This window comes from Bufo bufo, chromosome 5 (assembly GCF_905171765.1).
Source record: "Bufo bufo chromosome 5, aBufBuf1.1, whole genome shotgun sequence".
Taxonomy (NCBI): domain Eukaryota; kingdom Metazoa; phylum Chordata; class Amphibia; order Anura; family Bufonidae; genus Bufo; species Bufo bufo.
In genome coordinates, this window is record NC_053393.1 from 549,096,898 (window position 1) to 549,122,287 (window position 25,390).

Genomic DNA, 25,390 nt, shown 5'->3' on the forward strand with positions numbered 1-25,390 from the left:
CATCACCGAAAGAGAATACGTCATCGGCGCAGGCGCACTGAGGGAGTGCTGAGGAGACGAGCCTCCTCATCTCAGAGCGCCTGCGCCGAATGACCAGAGGCGCGCGATTTTTGAAATACTGACAGGGCCGGCCAGAGGAGGAGATCCCGGCTGGCCCTGTCAATCAACAAGAGGAGGGGGCGGATTGCTGCTGCGGCTACCAGCAAGAAGACACCCTACTTGCTGGTAGAGCCCTCATTTACATATTATAAAACTTTGTTTTATAAAGAATCGGCCGCATGAAAGTAAGTAAGACTATTATATTCTCCTATATCGCCATATAAGGAATCTAACTATCCAAAAAAAAAATATGAGTTTTGTGGGGTGACAGAAACCCTTTAAAGAACAATTTCCCATTTTGCCCAATGGGACTTAGATGGTTCCCAGTAACAGACTGGGACCCCCTCGCGCTGCTGTGAGTCAATGTATTAGGTTTGAGCAAATCCTATCTGCAGGTACTGATCTGAACATACTAGGAAGATCTGCCATACCTTATCAACAAGGCTGGTGTCCTGAGGCAGAGGATGGTCCGGGCTACGCTCTTCTTCCTGTGCAGGAGTAAAGGTCATTAAGGGGTTAATCACTGCTTCAGCCTCTGAACACACAGGTTTGTTCATTATCTCAGGAAGTGCTTCACCTGACGCAATGTACGGATGTTCAGCACAGGCGGGCAGCTGTGGCTCTTCGGGGGTCTTACAGGAGTACTCTGCAGGCACTGGGGCTTTTCGTTAGCTCTCTGTGATGTCTGCTGCGGGAGGTCATCACAGGTCTGGAAAGAGGAGAACATCCATGAGGGCTCAAACATGAGGCACGAACAATTACAGATTAAATCGGAGGTCAACCAATCTCAGTAATGTAGTGCCTGCCCCCATTTCCTGGCCTTGCACGGCAGTCAGACTCCATCTATGTAAATAGGAGGTACTAAGTCCTAAGCAGGAACATTAGGAAACAGCACCAGGACGACCGCCATCACTAAACACAACCTGCTCGGGGCGACCTCCATCACTCTACCCAACCTGTTTGGGGCGACCACATTACTAAACCCAACCTATTCGGGGCGACCGCCATCACTAAACACAACCTGCTCGGGGCGACCTCCATCACTATACCCAACCTGTTCGGGGCGACCACATTACTAAACCCAACCTGCTCACGGAGACTGCTATGACTAAACACAACCTGCTCAGGGAGACTGCTATGACTAAACCCAACCTGCTCGGGACAACCGCAATCACTAAACCCAACCTGCTCGGGACAACCGCAATCACTAAACACAACCTGCTCAGGGCGACCTCCATCACTAAACGCAACCTGCTTGGGACAACCGCAATCACTAAACACAACCTGCTCGGGACAACCGCAATCACTGAACACAACCTGCTCGGGGCGACCTCCAACACTAAACACAACCTGCTCGGTGGCGACCGCTATGACTAAACCCAACCTGCTCGGGGCGACCTCCATCACTATACCCAACCTGTTCGGGGCGACCACATTACTAAACCCAACCTGCTCACGGAGACTGCTATGACTAAACACAACCTGCTCAGGGAGACTGCTATGACTAAACCCAACCTGCTCGGGACAACCGCAATCACTAAACCCAACCTGCTCTGGACAACCGCAATCACTAAACCCAACCTGCTCGGGACAACCGCAATCACTAAACACAACCTGCTCGGGGCGACCTCCATCACTAAACACAACCTGCTTGGGACAACCGCAATCACTAAACACAACCTGCTCGGGACAACCGCAATCACTGAACACAACCTGCTCGGGACAACCGCAATCACTAAACACAACCTGCTCGGGACAACCGCAATCACTAAACACAACCTGCTCGGGGCGACCTCCAACACTAAACACAACCTGCTCGGGGCGACCGCTATCACTAAACACAACCTGCTCGGGGCGACCTCCAACACTAAACACAACCTGCTCGGGGCGACCGCTATCACTAAACACAACCTGCTCGGGGAGCCTGCTATGACTAAACCCAACCTGCTCGGGACAACTGCAATCACTAAACACAACCTGCTCGGGGCGACCTCCATCACTATACCCAACCTGCTCGGGGCGACCACCATGACTAAATTCAACCTGCTCGGGGCGACCGCTATCACTAAACACAACCTGTTCGGGGCGACCTCCATCACTATACCCAACCTGTTCGGGGCGACCACATTACTAAACCCAACCTATTCGGGACAACCGCAATCACTAAACACAACCTGCTCGGGACAACCGCAATCACTAAACACAACCTGCTTGGGGCGACCGCTGTCACTAAACACAACCTGCTCGGGGAGCCTGCTATGACTAAACATAACCTGCTCAGGGAGCCTGCTATGACTAAACACAACCTGCTCGGGACAACCGCAATCACTAAACACAACTTGCTCGGGGCGACCTCCATCACTATACCCAATCTGCTCGGGGCGACCACCATGACTAAATTCAACCTGCTCGGGACAAACGCCATCACTAAACACAACCTACTCGTGGCAACAGCCATCACTAAACCCAACCTGCTCCGTGGGACCGGGGGAGAAGAGGAAGAGGGGCAGGGATTAGTCAATGTTTTATTTTCTGGTCTGGAGAATAAATCAATTTTGGAATCTGGTCTCATTCATTTCAGGGTTCTAGTCGGGGGTCTCATTCATTTTAGGAGTCTGGAGTCTCATTGTTTTTAAGGGGTCTGATTCTTTTTAGGCTACTTTTACATCTCCGCTTTCCTCTGCACTATTCATATCCGTCATAGGATCTCAACACCGAAAGAAAACAGTTTTGTCCCCATTCATTGTCAATGGTGAAAAAACGGAACTGAACTGAGCGGTTTTGTGCCCATACCGGACACAAAACCGCTGAAAGTCAATGGTGCCTGATCTGTTTTCTCAGACGCAAAAGACAACGGATCTGGCACACGACTTCCAATGGATCTTTCCTGTTCATTTTAGAGATAATACAACCGGATCTATTCAGAACGGATGCAGACCGTTGTGTTATCATAACGGAAGTGTTTTTGCTGATCCCTGCCGGATGCAGCAAATACGCTAATGTGAAAGTAGCCTTAAAGGTCCGGGGTCTCATTCATTTTGGGGATCTGGTTCATCTTGGGGGTCTAGTATGCTATGGAGCCTGGATTACATTTGCAGTCTGGTCTCTGCCACAGAGCTTATGTCTAGTGGCGGCTTTATAGTGGAGACCTTTACACACAATGTGGAGGAGGCGGCACATACAGGGCAGATTAGGACCCACCTGTGTTTCCCGGTGCTGCAGAGATGTGACGACAGGAGATGGTAAATTACTTGAGGTGCTCGGAGCAGGGGCTTCCTTATTCACAGGCGCACTCTCCTGCTCCACAAAATTGAGGACAATCTAAAAAGGGAACATTTAAAGCATTTTAATCCGAAGATTAAATATCACAAAATATCACCAGAGGGACAAGATCATCTGCACTCACCTGCTTGACCCGGCGCTCAGCTGAGATACACCGGGAGGAAAACACAGGAGCTGGGATACATGAAGGAGGCGGCACATTATACTGCTCCAGCAGATCTCCGACATACTGACCAGATAGAGGAGAAAGAACAGGTGAATACACACAGGACAATCAGAAAGTACCTACCCTGATAAATGTACCGCACACTGAGGACACACCGCCAATGTTATAGGTATAGTCTTACATGTAGGAGCAGTATTATAGTAGTTATATTCTTGTATATAGGAGGCACTATTATAGTAGTTATATTCTTGTATATAGGAGCAGTATTATAGTAGTTATATTCTTATACATAGGAGCAGTATTATAGTAGTTATATTCTTGTACATAGGAGCAGTATTATAGTAGTTATATTCTTGTACATAGGAGGCAGTATTATAGTAGTTATATTCTTGTACATAGGAGCAGTATTATAGTAGTTATATTCTTGTACATAGGAGGCAGTATTATACTAGTTATATTCTTGTACATAGGGAACAGTATTATAGTAGTTATTTTCTTGTACATAGGAGCAGTATTATAGTAGTTATATTCTTGTACATAGGAGGCAGTATTATAGTAGTTATATTCTTGTACATAGGAGCAGTATTATAGTAATTATATTCTTGTACATAGGAGCAGTATTATAGTAGTTATATTCTTGTACATAGAAGGCAGTATTATAGTAGTTATATTCTTGTACATAGGAGGAGTATTATAGTAGTTATATTCTTGTACATAGGAGCAGTATTATAGTAGTTATATTCTTGTACATAGGAGCAGTATTATAGTAGTTATATTCCTGTACATAGGAGCAGTATTATAGTAGTTATATTCTTGTACATAGGAGCAGTATTATAGTAGTTATATTCTTGTACATAGGAGCAGTATTATAGTAGTTATATTCCTGTACATAGGAGCAGTATTACAGTAGTTATATTCTTGTACATAGGAGCAGTATTATAGTAGTTATATTCTTGTACATAGGAGCAGTATTATAGTAGTTATATTCCTGTACATAGGAGCAGTATTACAGTAGTTATATTCTTGTACATAGGAGCAGTATTATAGTAGTTATATTCTTGTACATAGGAGCAGTATTATAGTAGTTATATTCTTGTACATAGGAGGCAGTATTATAGTAGTTATATTCTTGTATATAGGAGCAGTATTATAGTAGTTATATTCTTGTACATAGGAGCAGTATTATAGTAGTTATATTCTTGTATACAGGAGCAGTATTATAGTAGTTATATTCTTGTACATAGAAGCAGTATTATAGTAGTTATATTCTTGTACATAGGAGCAGTATTATATTAGTTATATTCCAGTACATAGGAGTAGTATTATAGTAGTTATATTCTTGTACATAGGAGGCAGTATTATAGTAGTTATATTCTTGTACATAGGAGCAGTATTATAGTAGTTATATTCTTGTACATAGGAGCAGTATTATAGTAGTTATATTCTTGTACATAGGAGCAGTATTATAGTAGTTATATTCTTGTACATAGGAGCAGTATTATAGTAGTTATATTCTTGTACATAGGAGCAGTATTATAGTAGTTATATTCTTGTATATAGGAGGCACTATTATAGTAGTTATATTCTTGTATATAGGAGCAGTATTATAGTAGTTATATTCTTATACATAGGAGCAGTATTATAGTAGTTATATTCTTGTACATAGGAGCAGTATTATAGTAGTTATATTCTTGTACATAGGAGGCAGTATTATAGTAGTTATATTCTTGTACATAGGAGCAGTATTATAGTAGTTATATTCTTGTACATATGAGGCAGTATTATACTAGTTATATTCTTGTACATAGGGAACAGTATTATAGTAGTTATATTCTTGTACATAGGAGCAGTATTATAGTAGTTATATTCTTGTACATAGGAGCAGTATTATAGTAGTTATATTCCTGTACATAGGAGGCAGTATTATAGTAATTATATTCTTGTACATAGGAGCAGTATTATAGTAGTTATATTCTTGTACATAGAAGGCAGTATTATAGTAGTTATATTCTTGTACATAGGAGGAGTATTATAGTAGTTATATTCTTGTACATAGGAGCAGTATTATAGTAGTTATATTCTTGTACATAGGAGGCAGTATTATAGTAGTTATATTCCTGTACATAGGAGCAGTATTATAGTAGTTATATTCTTGTACATAGGAGCAGTATTATAGTAGTTATATTCTTGTACATAGGAGCAGTATTATAGTAGTTATATTCTTGTACATAGGAGGCAGTATTATAGTAGTTATATTCTTGTATATAGGAGCAGTATTATAGCAGTTATATTCTTGTACATAGGAGCAGTATTATAGTAGTTATATTCTTGTACATAGGAGGCAGTATTATAGTAGTTATATTCTTGTATATAGGAGCAGTATTATAGCAGTTATATTCTTGTACATAGGAGCAGTATTATACTAGTTATATTCTTGTACATAGGAGGCAGTATTATAGTAGTTATATTCTTGTACATAGGAGCAGTATTATAGTAGTTATATTCTTGTATACAGGAGCAGTATTATAGTAGTTATATTCTTGTACATAGAAGCAGTATTATAGTAGTTATATTCTTGTACATAGGAGCAGTATTATATTAGTTATATTCCAGTACATAGGAGTAGTATTATAGTAGTTATATTCTTGTACATAGGAGGCAGTATTATAGTAGTTATATTCTTGTACATAGGAGGCAGTATTATAGTAGTTATATTCTTGTACATAGGAGGCAGTATTATAGTAGTTATATTCTTGTACATAGGAGCAGTATTATAGTAGTTATATTCTTGTATACAGGAGCAGTATTATAGTAGTTATATTCTTGTACATAGAAGCAGTATTATAGTAGTTATATTCTTGTACATAGGAGCAGTATTATATTAGTTATATTCCAGTACATAGGAGGCAGTATTATAGTAGTTATATTCTTGTACATAGGAGCAGTATTATAGTAGTTATATTCTTGTACATAGGAGCAGTATTATAGTAGTTATATTCTTGTACATAGGAGCAGTATTATAGTAGTTATATTCTTGTACATAGGAGGCAGTATTATAGTAGTTATATTCTTGTACATAGGAGGCAGTATTATAGTAGTTATATTCTTGTACATAGGAGGCAGTATTATAGTAGTTATATTCGTATACATAGGAGCAGTATTATAGTAGTTATATTCTTGTACATAGGAGCAGTATTATAGTAGTTATATTCTTGTACATAGGAGCAGTATTATAGTAGTTATATTCTTGTACATAGGAGGCAGTATTATAGTAGTTATATTCTTGTACATAGAAGGCAGTATTATAGTAGTTATATTCTTGTACATAGGAGCAGTATTATAGTAGTTATATTCTTGTACATAGGAGCAGTATTATAGTAGTTATATTCTTGTACATAGGAGCAGTATTATAGTAGTTATATTCTTGTACATAGGAGGCAGTATTATAGTAGTTATATTCTTGTACATAGGAGCAGTATTATAGTAGTTATATTCTTGTACATAGGAGCAGTATTATAGTAGTTATATTCTTGTACATAGGATGCAGTATTATAGTAGTAATATTCTTGTACATAGGAGCAGTATTATAGTAGTTATATTCTTGTACATAGAAGGCAGTATTATAGTAGCTATATTAACTCACACAAGCAGGCATGATCGGCCGGTGCTGTGTAACTGGCTGGGGTTAACATAATATTGTCAGCCATATAATACACGGATTATTCCCCTACCTGATTTATAGATGGATCCAAGCAGAAGTGTCCGGCGTTCTGCTGGTTGTGAGGACACAGGGGAGGCTGTGAAGGGTTTTCAGGTTCACATTTCCTGACATTTCTTGTTGTTTGGTCATGGGCAAGCTGCTAATGAAGAGACTTGGAATTATATTCAGATGATGAGCCCTATCCTGGCCCTAGTCCTGCGGACACAGCTGAGGGTTTATTACAAATCCTGGAATCCAACACAGGAGACATGTCTGCGCTCACATTTTATTTAGCTTACAGATATTTGAAACATGGAAGTAAATTGTCAGCTCTGTGCTCGGGAGTATGTCAGGTCATGTCAACCAATGGATGTGGTTACATTCAAAGTCAGCAAGCAGGGATCTTCAATAAGATGACTGAAATTTAGTAAATTAGAAAGGTTGGTTCTGCCTTCTTAAAAGGGGTTGTTTCATCACAAACGATGGGGGCATATCACTACAACGGAGCCCTGGAAGTGGTGGAGAGCGCACTGCGCATGCGCAGACCTCCTCCATTCATTTTCTATGAGGTCGCCAAAAGTAGCCGCGCACTGGCTCGACTATTTCCGTCGGGCCAGTAGAAGTGAATGGGAGCGGTGGTCGGTCATTGACTTCTATGGGGAGAGCGCTTGGTGGTGGCTGGACCGGAGTCCTCCTGCCACCACCTCGCGGGGCTCTGCTCCCAATATAGGTGCGGGTCCCAGAGGTAGGACCCGCACGTATAAGACAATGGGGGCATATACTAGCGATATGCCCTCATTGTTTGAGATGAGACAACCACTTTAAAAGGGCTCATCCACATTTTACACCAAAACTTTAGAAAAGACCAGCATTTGAGTGCGCAACTTCAACAAGTATCAATAAAAAACGCTCAACATGCTAAGTGACGCGTTTCAGACCCACCATGGACACAGTCTAAAATGCGTTATCAAGGTTTGGGGCTGTTTTAAAGGATGATAATAAATGGTACCTGATCCCGTGTGTCCTCAATGGAGGTGGGCGCCCCACATCTATGTTCTGGTTCCTTATCCAAGCTTTTGGGGGCTGCTGGGAGTTTGTCAGCGGCAAGGGGCAGACAATGAAGGTCAGCTTCCCTCCTGGCCTCCTCATTCTGGGACCGCTGGTCTGGTTTACTTAATACGGACGCTGATAAAGCTGTGGATGAACAGATCTTCTCGCCAGGACTGCTGCCGACCTCGCTGGTCTCTGGGGATCTCTCCTCTTGTGGACCGCTGACCTCCGTACATGTACTGGTCTGTGTGCTCGCGTGGACGACCTCCTGATGTGACGGATGGTGGACAGGGATCTCCGAGTGGACCTGGGCATTGGTCTCGGACTTTCCATCTCTCGCCTCAGTCTGGGTGCTAGAACTAACTGTGGGGGGAGACGCCACAGATGACGTTGTGGTGGCCGATTCGCGAGGGTGATCCAAGAAGATGACAACAACCTGAGAAAGAAGAGAGGACACAGAAAGTGAATCTGAAGATCTGCCACGGATGCTTGACACGTCCCATCCTCTCGAGGCCCGCTTACCTGCTTGACCACTCTCTGCAGGCAGTGGCATCCTCCCTGACACTGGGGGGCGCTCTCCGTGGACACATTATCCAGTGTAAGACTCTTTCCTTCCTCCCGAAAGTTTAGAACAATCTATGAAAAAATAAAATGTTACAAGTCCAAAAAAAAAAAAAAAAATCGGGACTTTAGGAAATGGGGCACCCATTTCCAGACACCCAGAATTTTGCAGAAAATTTTCTCAGAAGAGTAGGGGGCTGTTATAGTCACAAAGGGGGAGAACCCAATATTAACCCCCACGGTTCTGAAATGTCTACCAAGCTCCTATAAGTGTAAAGGTCAAGGGTTCAGATGTAATGGAAATCTGGTGGGGACCCTGCACCTTCCACTATGTAGGTCTCAATCCATGACCTCCCACAAGATCAGTGCACTGTACTCCTAAAATCCTCTGTGCTGCATGGGCCTGTTTCTTCAACATTTCCGTCCCCCGCCCCATTATAAAAAGAAAGTGTCGCCCCCATTGTGCTAGCCCCCAACATTGCTGCAAGCGTTATCAGAGTGCCTCACTGGAGAAAGCAGAGAGCCCCCAACATAGCTGCAAGTGCCATCATAGAGCCCTCTCAATATACCAGCAGAGAGCCCCCTACTATTTATGTCAGCAGAGTGCCCTCTATATACCAGCAGAGTGCTCCCCAATATTTATGCCACATCATAAGTGCACATCACTATTTAAGCCAGCAGAGTGCTCCCCAATATTTATCCCTGCACAGTGCTCCCCAATATTTATGCCTGCAGAGTGCTCCCCAATATTTATGCCTGCAGAGTGCTCCCCAATATTTATGCCACATCATAAGTGCACATCACTATTTAAGCCAGCAGAGTGCTCCCCAATATTTATCCCTGCAGAGTGCTCCCCCAATATTTATGCCTGCAGAGTGCTCCCCAATATTTATGCCTGCAGAGTGCTCCCCAATATTTATCCCTGCAGAGTGCTCCCCAATATTTATGCTAGCACAGTGCTCCCCAATATTTATGCTAGCACAGTGCTCCCCATTATTATGCCAGCAGAGTGCTCCCCAATATTTATGCCATATCATAAGTGCACATCACTATTTAAGTCTGCATAGGACCCAGTTATTTGTGTTAGCAGAGTGCCCCCCATTATTTTCGCCTGCAGAGTGCCCCCTATTATGTATGCATGCAGAGTGCCCCCCATTATTTTTGCCTGCAGAGTGCCCCCCATTATTTTTGCCTGCAGAGTGCCCCCCATTATTTTTGCCTGCAGAGTGCACATCATTATTGAAGCCTGCGGAGTGCCCCCCATTAACCCCTTGGTACCACAGTTTCATTTACACTGTGGATACCTGCTGTAAAAGGATCAGAGCCATAAACGTACGACAGAGTGATGACGGGACTTCATCTTGGCCCACCATGGCTGGTATCAGACAAAGCTGAGAACAGTTGTTTAACTCTTTATATACTGTCCTGAAGAGTAAATGCACCGAAGATACAGGTAACCCCCAACAGATAAAAGACTGTGCCCCCTGATTTACAAGGCAGGGTACTGGCGTATATGACACATCGTCTCTTGCAGCTCACCTGACTGACGCCGGGCTGGGAGCTGACAACCGTGGCTCCTGTGGTGCAATGTGACACCTGGGGTCTGGACTCCGACAATCGGATGTTGGACGCCTTTTCACCGTCTGGACCCTGCAGCAGAAAAAAAGTGACTCAGACCTGACCCCAGGGGGAGGGGAGACATGAGATCATATACGACGCAGCCCTTACCTGTGCAGCCCTAGAGGTCCGGGCACATGTGCAAGAGGAAGACGCTGAAGGCGGAGCCTGTCCGCGTGGGCTGCGTGCGGCGGGCAACGAAGAGTCAACCTGGAAGCGAAGAACATAAGATATGTAATGTTAAGAAATCCCACTAGACATGGTGCGTGGTGGCGGGCAGCAGAGAACGCGCGGCGGAGGAGGCGGGCAGCAGAGAACGCGCGGCGGAGGAGGCGGGCAGCTGAGAACGCGCGGCGGAGGAGGCGGGCAGCAGAGAACGCGCGGCGGAGGAGGCGGGCAGCAGAGAACGCGCGGCGGAGGAGGCGGGCAGCAGAGAACGCGCGGCGGAGGAGGCGGGCAGCAGAGAACGCGCGGCGGAGGAGGCGGGCAGCAGAGAACGCGCGGCGGAGGAGGCGGGCAGCAGAGAACGCGCGGCGGAGGAGGCGGGCAGCAGAGAACGCGCGGCGGAGGAGGCGGGCAGCAGAGAACGCGCGGCGGAGGAGGCGGGCAGCAGAGAACGCGCGGCGGAGGAGGCAGGCAGCAGAGAACGCGCAGCGGAGGAGGCGGGCAGCAGAGAACGCGCGGCGGAGGAGGCTATCACCACAACGTCCTCCCTAAGAACCTCAGAAGGATATGTTCGGGGTGAGAGCAGATGAAATGGTGAACCAGCCACGTCTATAAGTGACTGAAAGATGGCCGGCTGGTGGTTGCTATGGAAACTATGGGGAGCTGGTTTGGAAGGAGCAATCAGCGAGGAAAGGTAGAATGAAATCCTCCATGATTTATGATGTGAGGAGTGGACCCCCGCTCAGCACAGGCCAAGGAATCCACCAGGAATACAACCCCAATCATCCACATCATGGCACAGAAGGATCGGCTAAGATACAAATAATAGCAAAAATAAAATGACAACTGCATAAATAGCAATTCCCTAAAATATCCTTGAGGGGACACAAACTCATCGCCATTGCCCTCCGCACAAGGCAGGCACCAAATAATGCATCAAGTGTCATGTCCGCCCCCTACGAGGATCAAGACAGATTCCGGCGACATCGAAAGCTGAGGGAATCCATCGAAAAATAAAGTAGTCTGAGAGCTGCGCGTATACAAGCAGCCAAACAATGCGAGTTTGTGAGCGTTCGCGTGTGTGATTTCAGGTGTGTGACTTTAGATTATGTGACTTCAGATTCAGGGACTTTAGGAGGTGACTACAGATTCTTATCACTGCACTATATTGTATTATTTCCCCATTAGTATGTGCTCCATTACTGACAGCGCCGTCCAGCGCACATCTGGTCTTATGTCTGCCGTCCTGGAACAGCCGTTTGCATATCTTTGTTCAAAATGTGAGCAAATTACCCGTTTGGAATCGCACATTGAGTATCTAACCGGGCGAGTTTCAACACTGAGAGGCATTGGTATTTCGGAACAGAGTTTGCTGCTCACTGAGCAGGCGCTCTATGGGGTAGATGTGGGGGAGGGTGGTAGCGAGGAGGCTCAGGAAAGTGCGGTAGCTAGCTGGATAACAGTTAGAAAGCGGGGTAGAGGGAAGAGTGCCAGGGAGGCTAGCCCTGATCTGACACAAGGTTGGCAGATGAGGGGGATGTCAGTTCAGGGAGAGCACTGCGCAGCCGGACCCTTCCTCTGCCAGTCGGGGGGGTGTCCGCTCCACTAAGCAGGGAACCAGGAGAGCAGGGCAGACAGGTGCTGGTAGTGGGAGACTCCATTATTAGGGGTACAGATAGGGCGATCTGTCACAAAGACCGGGATCGGCGAACGGTGTGTTGTCTTCCTGGCGCTCAAGTTCGACTAGGGTTGTAGCGGGTATCGAATTATCGATACCCAATTGATACTTTTGTACCGGTATCAATTCGATACCGGGATTTGACATTTACCGATACTAGGCTGCACTACTGCGCAGCCTAGTATCAAAGAGCATGGCGCATGCTGCTCTCAGCGCGCGCCATGTTCCCTCAGCAGCACAGGGGAGATGGAGTCTCTCCCTCCCCTGTGCCACTGCTAATAAGAAAAGAAAAGGGCGGAGGAGGGGAGGGGCTGTGGCCACTACGCCACCAATGGTAACTCACCCATTAATACAAATATAGGCGCCGAGTGACGGCGGCAGCATGCAGTACTTTTAGTCCGGCTGCCTCTCGCCGCGCGCTGCCGTTATTGTCAGTGGGGACGGGGCAGCAGTCCGGGGGCACACGTGAACTAGCGGCAGGACGGATCCGACAGGCTGCTCACCCGCCGGAAGAGCCTGCCGGACTCCCCTGCTGCTAATGTGAAACTAGCCAAAAAATAAATAAGAGTAAAAAAAAAAATAATATATAAATATTGACCCCCTTTCCCAATTTTTCATATCAAATATATAAACAATAAATAAATAAACATATTACATATCGCCATGCCCAAAAAAGTGCGAACTATTAAAATATAAAAAAAATCTATGTGGTGAACGCCGTAACAGAAAAAAAATAAAAATAAAAACCGGGCGATCCGCCATTTTTTTGGTCACCTTGTCACCCCAAAAAATAGCATTGTACTGTTCGATTATGGGCCAGACCTTCCATAAAATGCGCAATGCACGCTGCTTTTTTGGTGTTTTATTTTTTTCGGGTGGTATCGAGTATGGCAATACTTTTTTATGGTATCGAAATCGAATCAAAATTTTGGTATCGCAACAACCCTATTCGACACATGGCGGATCGGGTTGACAGATTACTGGGACGGGCTGGTGAAGACCCAGCGGTCATGGTCCATATCGGAACCAATGACAAAGTTAGAGGAAGGTGGAGAGTCCTTAAAAATGATTTTAGGGATTTAGGTCACAAGCTTAGGGCGAGGACCTCCTTTTCCGAAATACTGCCTGTACCACGAGCCACACAAGAAAGGCAGCGGGAGATTAGGGAGGGGAACAAGTGGCTCTAGAACTGGTGCAGGAAGGAGAGGTTTGGGTTCCTGGAGAACTGGGCGACTTCTCTATCGTAGGGACGGGCTGCACCTCAATGGGGAAGGGGCAGCTGTGTTACATAGAAACATAGAATGTGTCGGCAGATAAGAACAATTTGGCCCATCTAGTCTGCCCAATATACTGAGTACTATGGATAGCCCCTGGCCCTATCTTATACAGTCAGGTCCATAAATATTGGGACATGGACACAATTCTAACATTTTTGGCTCTATACACCACCACAATGGATTTGAAATGTAACGAACAAGATGTGCTTTACCTGCAGACTGTCAGCTGTAATTTGAGGGCATTTACATCCAAATCAGGTGAACGGTGCAGGAATTACAGCAGTTTGCATATGTGCCTCCCACTTTTTAAGGGACCAAAAGTAATGGGACAGAAAAATAATCATAAATCAAACTTTCACTTTTTAATATTTGGTTGCAAATCCTTTGCAGTCAATTACAGCCTGAAGTCTGGAACGCATAGACATCACCAGACGCGGGGTTTCATCCCTGGTGATGCTCTGCCAGGCCTCTACTGCAGCTGTCTTCAGTTCCAGGTGGTTCTTGGGGCATTTTCCCTTCAGTTTTGTCTTCAGCAAGTGAAATGCAGCTCAATCGGATTCAGGTCCGGTGATTGACTCGGCCATTGCAGAACATTCCACTTCTTTCCCTTAAAAATCTCTTTGGTTGCTTTTGCAGTATGCTTTGGGTCATTGTCCATCTGCACTGTGAAGCGCCGTCCAATGAGTTCTGAAGCATTTGGCTGAATATGAGCAGATAATATTGCCCGAAACACTTCAGAATTCATCCTGCTGCTTTTGTCAGCAGTCACATCATCAATAAATACAAGAGAACCAGTTCCATTGGCAGCCATACATGCCCCCGCCATGACACTACCACCACCATGCTTCACTGATGAGGTGGTATGCTTAGGATCATGAGCAGCTCCTTTCCTTCTCCATACTCTTCTCTTCCCATCGCTCTGGTACAAGTTGATCTTGGTCTCATCTGTCCATAGGATGTTGTTCCAGAACTGTGAAGGCTTTTTTAGATGTTGTTTGCCAAACTCTAATCTGGCCTTCCTGTTTTTGAGGCTCACCAATGGTTTACATCTTGTGGTGAACCCTCTGTATTCACTCTGGTGAAGTCTTCTCCTGATTGTTGACTTTGACACACATACACCTACCTCCTGGAGAGTGTTCTTGTTCTGGCCAACTGTTGTGAAGGGGGTTTTCTTCACCAGGGAAATAATTCTTCGGTCATCCACCACAGTTGTTTTCCGTGGTCTTCCGGGTCTTTTGGTGTTGCTGAGCTCACCGGTGCGTTCCTTCTTTTTAAGAATGTTCCAAACAGTTGTTTTGGCCGCACCTGATGTTTTTGCCATCTCTCTGATGGGTTTGTTGTGTTTTTTCAGCCTAATGATGGTTTGCTTCACTGATAATAAAAAGAAAAATGTAGCAGCACTACAAAAATGATGGTTGTTCCTTACTGTGGTGGTGCTCGCTGTGTCAGAAGCCAGTCTTGTGCTTCCCCAAATCCAGATGCAATTGTAACAGAAAACTGCAGCACTCTCCAGCCTTGATCTTTCCAAACTTTATTTCACCAATACAAATGCGACGTTTCGATCTGTGTGATCTTTCTCAAGCAATCATTGCTTGAGAAAGATCACACAGATCGAAACGTCGCATTTGTATTGGTGAAATAAAGTTTGGAAAGAACAAGGCTGGAGAGTGCTGCAGTTTTCTGTTACAATTGCATCTTGCTTCACTGATAGTGACAGCTCTTTGGATCTCATCTTGAGAGTTGACAGCAACAGATTCCAAATGCAAATAGCAGACTGGAAATGACCTCTGGACCTTTTATCTGCTCATTGTAATTGGGATAATGAGGGAATAACACAGACCTGGCCATGGGACAGCTGAGAAGACAATTGTCCCATTACTTTTGGTCCCTTAACAAGTGGGAGGCACATATGAAAACTGCTGTAATTCCTGCACCGTTCACCTGATCTGGATGTAAATACCTCAAATTACAGCTGACAGTCTGCAGGTAAAGCACGTCTTGTTAGTTTCATTTCAAATCCATTGTGGTGGTGTATAGAGCCAAAAATTTTAGAATTGTGTCCATGTCCCAATATTTATGGACCTGACTGTATGAAGGATGGCCTTATGCCTATCCCATGCATGCTTAACCTCCTTCACTGTATTTGCAGCTACCACTTCTGCAGGAAGGCTATTCCATGCATCCACTACTCTCTCAGTAAAGTAATACTTCCCGATCAGGGCTGTGGAGTCGGTAGATAAATGCTCCGACTCCGACTCCTCAGTTTTTGGTACTTCCGACTCAGACACCGACTCCCCGACTCCTCTGTATTTAATATGCAAATGTATTTATATATTCCTTGAAGGAAAGAAAGGCAACATACGGCTGTTCCACCAAGTTCTTCTAAGCTCTTCTAGCAGAGAGGTCGTTGGCCAGAAGCCGCTGCCTTCTCCGTTGTGTGCTGATCTTCTGCTGAAGATCGGGCAGTGGGGGATCCAGGACGGGGCATTTATTGTAAAACATGATTTCCCTAGTAGAATCCCATAGTCATGTTTAAAGTTTAAGCTAACAATCTGAGTTTACAAGTTTTTATAGCCTTAGCTGAATGACAGCAGTTTTTCAAATGGTTTACAGCTTCAGTCTTGAGCTATTGACCATCCATTCCCTTCACTTATACAAGTGTCACTAGTCCTGCAAAAACATCTTTACTTGACCAGTTATCAGTGAGAGGCGAGGTTAACCATGGTCCTGTACCAGCAGAACACAACACAATGAATAGTATAAGTATTGCCGCTCCTTAACTGTGCGTTGCGTGCCATATAGTGAAGCACATGAAAAGCTTCTTCGCGGTCACTTAACGCGTTCGTTTTGCGGTAACGTGACGCACTGCATGCATTGGCCTTTATTCTTACAGTAGAGAAGTAATTAATTATATTTTTTGGTGAATTGGGACATTTAAACTTGCTTTTTTTAATTCCAATTTAAATTTAGTAGGAGTCGGAGTCGGTTTATTTTTGCTGACTCCAGGTACCCAAAATTGCCTCCGACTCCTCGACCCCAACTCCACAGCCCTGTTCCTGATATTACTTTTAAACCTTCGCCCCTCTAATTTAAAACTATGTCCTCTTGCAGCAGTTTTTCTTCTGTTAAATCTTCTCTCCTCTTTTACCTTGTTGCTTCCCTTTATGTATTTAGCAGTTTCTCCCATATCCCCTCGGTCTCGTCTTTCTTCCAAGCTATACATGTTAAGGTCCTTTAATCTTTCCTGGTAAGTTTTATCCTGCAATCCATGTACTAGTTTAGTAGCTCTTCTCTGAACTCTCTCCAAAGTATCTATATCCTTCTAGAGATATGGCCTCCAGTACTGCGCACAATACTCCAGATGAGGTCTCACCAGTGTTCTGTAGAGCGGCATGAGCGCCTCCCTCTGTCTACTGGTAATGCCTCTCCCTTAACACCCCAGCATTCTGCTAGCATTTCCTGCTGCTCTATGGCATGGTCTGCCTACCTTTAAGTCTTCTGAAATAACGACCCCTAAATCCCTTTCCTCAGATACTGAGGTTAGGACTGTATCACTGATTGTATATTCTGCTCTTGGGTTTTTACGTCCCAGGTGCATTATCTTGCACTTATCAACATTACATTTTAGTTGCCAGATTTTTGACCATTCCTCTAGTTTTCCTAAATCCTTTTCCATTTGGTGTATCCCTCCAGGAACATCAACCCTGTTACAAATCTTTGTGTCATCAGCAAAAAGACACACCTTACCATCGAGGCCTTCTGCAATTTCGCTGATAAAGATATTAAACAATATGGGTCCCAGAACAGATCCCTGAGGTACCCCACTGGTAACAAGACCTTGGTCTGAATATACTCCATTGACTACAACCCTCTGTTGTCTGTCCCTCAGCTACTGCCTAATCCATTCAACAATATGGGAGTCCAAGCCCAATGACTGCAGTTTATTGATAAGCCTTCTATGTGGGACAGTATCAAAAGCCTTACTAAAGTCCAGATAAGCGATGTCTACTGCACCTCCGCCATCTATTATTTTAGTCACCCAATCAATAAGATTAGTTTGACATCATCTCCCTGAAGTAAACCCATGCTGTTTTTCATCTTTCAATCCATGGGATTTTAGATGTTCCACAATCCTCTCCTTAAGTATGGTTTCCATTCATTTCCTCACTATTGATGTCAGGCTTACTGGCCTATAGTTGCCCGATTCCTCCCTACTACATTTCTTGTGAATGGGCACAACATTTGCTATTTTCCAATCTTCTGGGACGACTCCTGTTGCCAGGGATTGGTTAAATAAATCTGTTAATGGTTTTGCTAGTTCACCGCTGAGCTCTTTTAATAGCTTTGGGTGTATCCCATCAGGCCCTGTGACTTATTTGTATTAGTTTTAGACAGCTGACTCAGAACCTCTTCCTCTGTAAAGACACATGCATCAAAAGATTCATTAGTCTTCCTTCCTAACTGAGGTTCTTTTCCTTCATTTTCCTTTCCTTTTTTCATTTATGTATCTGAAGAATGTCTTATCCCCTTTTTTCACTGACTGAGCTAATTTCTCTTCTGCCTGTGCTTTAGAAGCTCTTATAAGCTCTTAAACACCTTCACTGTATTTGCAGCTACCACTTCTGCAGGAAGGCTATTCCATGCATCCACTACTCTCTACTACTACTCTCTCAGTAAAGTAATACTTTACTGGGGGAGAAGATGGCTAGAAGGTTGGAGGAGTGTTTAAACTAGGGACTGGGGGAGGGTAATTACATAATAGGAGGGGGAAGATAGTGCAGATAGAGACCGGGGGCAGGTAGTGGGACTGGGGGAGGAATGGAAGGAGGGACTAGAACAGCTCAGAAGGAAAGGTGTAGGGTAAAAAATATACATAAACCTTTCAAATGTATGTATACTAATGCCAGAAGCCTGACTAATAAACCGGGGAACTGGAATTAGTGATGTGTGAGGAGGACTATGACATAGTGGGAATAACTGAGACACGGCTGGATGATGGCTATGACAGTGGGAATAACTGAGACATGGCTGGATGATATCTATGACAGTGGGAATAACTGAAACACGGCTGGATGATAGCTACGACAGTGGGAATAACTGAGACATGGCTGGATGATAGCTATGACAGTGGGAATAACTGAGGCATGGCTGGATGATCGCTATGACAGTGGGAATAACTGAGGCATGGCTGGATGATCGCTATGACAGTGGGAATAACTGAGGCATGGCTGGATGATCGCTATGACAGTGGGAATAACTGAGACATGGCTGGATGATAGCTATGACAGTGGGAATAACTGAGGCATGGCTGGATGATAGCTATGACAGTGGGAATAACTGAGGCATGGCTGGATGATCGCTATGACAGTGGGAATAACTGAGGCATGGCTGGATGATCGCTATGACAGTGGGAATAACTGAGACATGGCTGGATGATAGCTATGACAGTGGGAATAACTGAGACATGGCTGGATGATAGCTATGACAGTGGGAATAACTGAGACATGGCTGGATGATAGCTATGACAGTGGGAATAACTGAGACATGGCTGGATGGTAGCTATGACAGTGGGAATAACTGAGACATGGCTGGATGGTAGCTATGACAGTGGGAATAACTGAGACACGGCTGGATGATAGCTATGACACTGGGAATAACTGAGACACGGCTGGATGATAGCTATGACACTGGGAATAACAGACATGGCTGGATGATAGCTATGACAGTGGGAATAACTGAGACATGGCTGGACGATAGCTATGACACTGGGAATAACTGAGACATGGCTGGATGATAGCTATGACAGTGGGAATAACTGAGACATGGCTGGATGATAGCTATGACAGTGGGAATAACTGAGACATGACTGGATGATAGCTATGACAGTGGGAATAACTGAGACATGGCTGGATGATAGCTATGACAGTGGGAATAACTGAGACATGGCTGGATGGTAGCTATGACAGTGGGAATAACTGAGACATGGCTGGATGATAGCTATGACAGTGGGAATAACTGAGACATGGCTGGATGATAGCTATGACAGTGGGAATAACTGAGACACGGCTGGATGATAGCTATGACAGTGGGAATAACTGAGACATGGCTGGATGATAGCTATGACACTGGGAATAACTGAGACATGGCTGGATGATAGCTATGACAGTGGGAATAACTGAGACATGGCTGGATGATGGCTATGACACTGGGAATAACTGAGACATGGCTGGATGATAGCCATGACAGTGGGAATAACTGAGACATGGCTGGATGATAGCTATGACAGTGGGAATAACTGAGACATGGCTGGATGATAGCTATGACAGTGGGAATAACTGAGACATGGCTGGATGATAGCTATGACATAGTGGGAATAACTGAGACATGACTGGATGATAGCTATGACAGTGGGAATAACTGAGACATGGCTGGATGATAGCTATGACAGTGGGAATAACTGAGACATGGCTGGATGGTAGCTATGACAGTGGGAATAACTGAGACATGGCTGGATGATAGCTATGACAGTGGGAATAACTGAGACATGGCTGGATGATAGCTCTGACAGTGGGAATAACTGAGACACGGCTGGATGATAGCTATGACAGTGGGAATAACTGAGACATGGCTGGATGATAGCTATGACAGTGGGAATAACTGAGACATGGCTGGATGATAGCTATGACAGTGGGAATAACTGAGACACGGCTGGATGATAGCTGTGACTGGGCGGTTAATGTACAAGGTTACAGTCTGTTTAGAAAGGATCGTCAAAACCGGAGAGGGGGAGGGGTCTGCCTTTATGTAAAGTCCTGTCTAAAGCCCACACTCCGTGAAGATATAAGTGAGGGACATTAATAGGGCTGCAGCTAACGATTATTTGAATAATCGATTAGTTGCCGATTAATTTCTACGATTAATCGGGAAAAACGACAAAATTACAAAACAAAGCGGTTTATATGATTTTACTTGAAAAATTATGTTCAAAGGCCATATTAAAACAAATTGTGGATGGCGCTGTTATGGAGAGGTGGATCTGTGGGTGGCGCTGTTATGGAGAGGGGGATCTGTGGGTGGCGCTGTTATGGAGAGGGGGATCTGTGGATGGCACTGTTATGGGGAGGATCTGTGGGTGGCGCTGTTATGGAGAGGGGGATCTGTGGGTGGCGCTGTTATGGAGAGGGGGATCTGTGGGTGGCTCTGTTATGGAGAGGTGGATCTGTGGGTGGCGCTGGTATGGGGAGGATCTGTGGGTGGCGCTGTTATGGAGAGGGGGATCTGTGGGTGGCGCTGGTATGGGGAGGATCTGTGGGTGGCGCTGTTATGGAGAGGGGGATCTGTGGGTGGCGCTGTTATGGAGAGGGGGATCTGTGGATGGCACTGTTATGGGGAGGATCTGTGGGTGGCGCTGTTATGGAGAGGGGGATCTGTGGGTGGCTCTGTTATGGAGAGGTGGATCTGTGGGTGGCTCTGTTATGGAGAGGTGGATCTGTGGATGGCGCTGTTATGGGGAGGATCTGTGGGTGGCGCTGTTATGGAGAGGGGGATCTGTGGGTGGCGCTGTTATGGAGAGGGGGATCTGTGGGTGGCGCTGTTATGGGGAGGATCTGTGGGTGGCGCTGTTATGGAGAGGGGGATCTGTGGGTGGCGCTGTTATGGAGAGGGGGATCTGTGGGTGGCGCTGTTATGGAGAGGGGGATCTGTGGGTGGCTCTGTTATGGAGAGGTGGATCTGTGGGTGGCTCTGTTATGGAGAGGTGGATCTGTGGGTGGCGCTGTTATGGGGAGGATCTGTGGGTGGCTCTGTTATGGAGAGGGGGATCTGTGGGTGGCGCTGTTATGGGGAGGGGGATCTGTGGGTGGCGCTGTTATGGGGAGGGGGATCTGTGGGTGGCGCTGTTATGGAGAGGGGGATCTGTGGGTGGCGCTGTTATGGAGAGGTGGATCTGTGGGTGGCTCTGTTATGGGGAGAGGGATCTGTGGGTGGCGCTGTTATGGAGAGGGGGATCTGTGGATGGCACTGTTATGGGGAGGATCTGTGGGTGGCGCTGTTATGGAGAGGGGGATCTGTGGGTGGCTCTGTTATGGAGAGGTGGATCTGTGGGTGGCGCTGTTATGGGGAGGATCTGTGGGTGGCGCTGTTATGGAGAGGGGGATCTGTGGGTGGCACTGTTATGGAGAGGGGGATCTGTGGGTGGCACTGTTATGGAGAGGGGGATCTGTGGGTGGCGCTGTTATGGAGAGGGGGATCTGTGGATGGCACTGTTATGGGGAGGATCTGTGGGTGGCGCTGTTATGGGGAGGGGGATCTGTGGGTGGCGCTGTTATGGGGAGGATCTGTGGGTGGCGCTGTTATGGAGAGGGGGATCTGTAGGTAGGCTCTGTTATGGAGAGGGGGAACTGTGGGTGGCACTGTTATGGAGAGGGGGATCTGTGGGTGGCACTGTTATGGGGAGGATCTGTGGGTGGCGCTGTTATGGGGAGAGGGATCTGTGGGTGGCGCTGTTATGGGGAGGGGGATCTGTGGGTGGCGCTGTTATGGGGAGGGGGATCTGTGGGTGGCGCTGTTATGGAGAGGTGGATCTGTGGGTGGCGCTGTTATGGGGAGGATCTGTGGGTGGCTCTGTTATGGGGAGGTGGATCTGTGGGTGGCTCTGTTATGGGGAGGTGGATCTGTGGGTGGCGCTGTTATGGAGAGGTGGATCTGTGGGTGGCTCTGTTATGGGGAGGATCTGTGGGTGGCTCTGTTATGGAGAGGTGGATCTGTGGGTGGCGCTGTTATGGGGAGGATCTGTGGGTGGCGCTGTTTTGGGGAGGGGGATCTGTGGGTGGCGCTGTTATGGGGAGGATCTGTGGGTGGCGCTGTTATGGAGAGGTGGATCTGTGGGTGGCTCTGTTATGGAGAGGGGGATCTGTGGGTGGCTCTGTTATGGGGAGGGGGATCTGTGGGTGGCGCTGTTATGGAGAGGTGGATCTGTGGGTGGCGCTGTTATGGAGAGGGGGATCTGTGGGTGGCGCTGTTATGGAGAGGTGGATCTGTGGGTGGCTCTGTTATGGGGAGGGGGATCTGTGGGTGGCGCTGTTATGGAGAGGGGGATCTGTGGGTGGCGCTGTTATGGAGAGGGGGATCTGTGGGTGGCGCTGTTATGGAGAGGGGGATCTGTGGGTGGCGCTGTTATGGAGAGGGGGATCTGTGGGTGGCGCTGTTATGGAGAGGGGGATCTGTGGGTGGCGCTGTTATGGAGAGGGAGATCTGTGGGTGGCGCTGTTATGGAGAGGGGGATCTGTGGGTGGCGCTGTTATGGAGAGGGGGATCTGTGGGTGGCGCTGTTATGGAGAGGGGGATCTGTGGGTGGCGCTGTTATGGAGAGGGGGATCTGTGCACTGTTATGGAAAGGGGATATGTGCACTGTTATGGGCATAACAGTGCACAGATCCCTTTCCACATAACAGTGCACAGATCCCCCCTCCCCATAACAGTGCACAGATCCCCCCTCCCCATAACAGTGCACAGATCCCCCCTCCCCATAACAGTGCACAGATCCCCCCTCCCCATAACAGTGCACAGATCCCCCTCCCCATAACAGTGCACAGATCCCTTTCCCCATAACAGTGCACAGATCCCCCCTCCCCATAACAGTGCACAGATCCCCCTCCCCATAACAGTGCACAGATCCCCCCTCCCCATAACAGTGCACAGATCCCCCCTCCCCATAACAGTGCACAGATCCCTTTCCCCATAACAGTGCACAGATCCCTTTCCCCATAACAGTGCACAGATCCCCCCTCCCCATAGCAGTGCCATAGACCGATCCCCCTACCCATAACAGCCCCGGCCCTGCTGCTCACAGCATCACTCACTGCATCTTTATTTTACCTTACAATCGTGACGCTCCAGTAACAACTCTGCAGGCAGAGCGGAGGGCGGCGTAACGTCACTTACTCACGTGACGCACATTCTCCGCCCACTTTATGAATGAAGGAGGCGGAGCAGGCGCGTCACGTGAGTAAGTGACGTTACGCCGCCCTCCGCTCTGCCTGCAGAGTTGTTACTGGAGCGTCACGATTGTAAGGTAAAATAAAGATGCAGTGACCGCCCGCCCGGCGCCCGCACGCATAGCAACGAATCGGCGATTATTCGATAACTGGATTCGTCGACAGCGAATCCAGTTATCGATTATTATCGATTACATCGATTAATCGTTGCAGCCCTAGACATGGACATGTGGAGTCACTGTGGGTAGAGATACATGGAGGCAAAAACTATAATAAATTACTAATAGGAGTTTACTATAAACCGCCTAATATACCAGAGTCCACAGAAAATCTACTACTAAACGAGACAGACGAGGCGGCAGATCATAATGAGGTGGTTATTATGGGAGAACTCCGCAGATATAGACTGGGAAACTGACACCTGTACATCTCATAAAGGAAACTGGTTCTTGGCAATAACCAAAGACAATTACCTCTCCCAACTGGTTCAGGCCCCGACTAGAGGGACGGCCATACTGGACTTAGTACTAACCAATAGACCTGACAGAACAACAGACGTGCAGGTCGGGGGACACCTGGGAAATAGTGACCATAAAGTAATAACCTTCCAATTATCATTCAAAAGAGCGTTTCTACAGGGGGGAACAAAAATACCAAACTTCAAAAAAGCTAAATTTAGCCAACTAAGAGAGGACAGTATACTGTATATATACTACAGAGGACAGTACACTGTATATATACTACAGAGGACAGTATACTGTATACATACTACAGAGGACAATATACTGTGTATATATACTACAGAGGACAGTATACTGTGTATATATATATATACTACAGAGTACAGTATACTGTATATATACTACAGAGGACAGTATACTGTGTATATACTACAGAGGACAGTATACTGTATATATATACTACAGAGGACAGTATACTGTATATATACACTACAGAGGACAGTATACTGTATATATACTACAGAGGTCAGTATACTGTATATATATACTACAGAGGACAGTATACTGTGTATATACTACAGAGGACAGTATACTGTGTATATACTACAGAGGACAGTATACTGTATATATACTACAGAGGACAGTATACTGTATATATATTACAGAGGACAGTATACTGTATATATATACTACAGAGGACAGTATACTGTATATACACTACAGAGGACAGTATACTGTATATATATATATATATATATATATATATATACTACAGAGGTCAGTATACTGTATATATATACTACAGAGGACAGTATACTGTATATATACTACAGAGGACAGTATACTGTATATATACTACAGAGGACAGTATACTGTATATACACTACAGAGGACAGTATACTGTATATATATACTACAGAGGTCAGTATACTGTATATATACTACAGAGGACAGTACACTGTATATATACTACAGAGGACAGTATACTGTATATATACTACAGAGGACAGTACACTGTGTATATACACTACAGAGGACAGTACACTGTGTATATACACTACAGAGGACAGTATACTGTATATATACACTACAGAGGACAGTATACTGTATATATACACTACAGAGGACAGTATACTGTATATATACACTACAGAGGACAGTATACTGTATATATACACTACAGAGGACAGTATACTGTATATATACACTACAGAGGACAGTATACTGTATATATACACTACAGAGGACAGTATACTGTATATATACACTACAGAGGACAGTATACTGTATATATACACTACAGAGGACAGTATACTGTATATATACACTACAGAGGACA

At 45.7% G+C, this 25,390-nt stretch overlaps 1 protein-coding gene across 8 annotated transcripts in view; it reads right to left on the reverse strand.

Moving 5' to 3' along the window:
* The window catches only part of KRBA1 (KRAB-A domain containing 1), a 67,005-nt gene that overhangs the window by 27,098 nt on the left and 14,517 nt on the right, over positions 1-25,390 (reverse strand). For 7 of the 8 annotated variants that reach the window (XM_040431402.1, XM_040431403.1, XM_040431400.1 and 4 more), the window contains exons 3-11: positions 10,587-10,685; positions 10,398-10,508; positions 8,820-8,933; positions 8,257-8,733; positions 7,279-7,407; positions 3,506-3,610; positions 3,301-3,420; positions 677-808; positions 531-587 (exon numbers count right to left, since the gene is read on the reverse strand). In XM_040431402.1, the coding sequence (XP_040287336.1) occupies positions 531-587; positions 677-808; positions 3,301-3,420; positions 3,506-3,610; positions 7,279-7,407; positions 8,257-8,733; positions 8,820-8,933; positions 10,398-10,508; positions 10,587-10,685 (1,344 nt within the window). The remainder of the gene's footprint in view (positions 1-530; positions 588-676; positions 809-3,300; positions 3,421-3,505; positions 3,611-7,278; positions 7,408-8,256; positions 8,734-8,819; positions 8,934-10,397; positions 10,509-10,586; positions 10,686-25,390) is intronic. The other variant, XM_040431401.1, reaches the window with a different exon arrangement.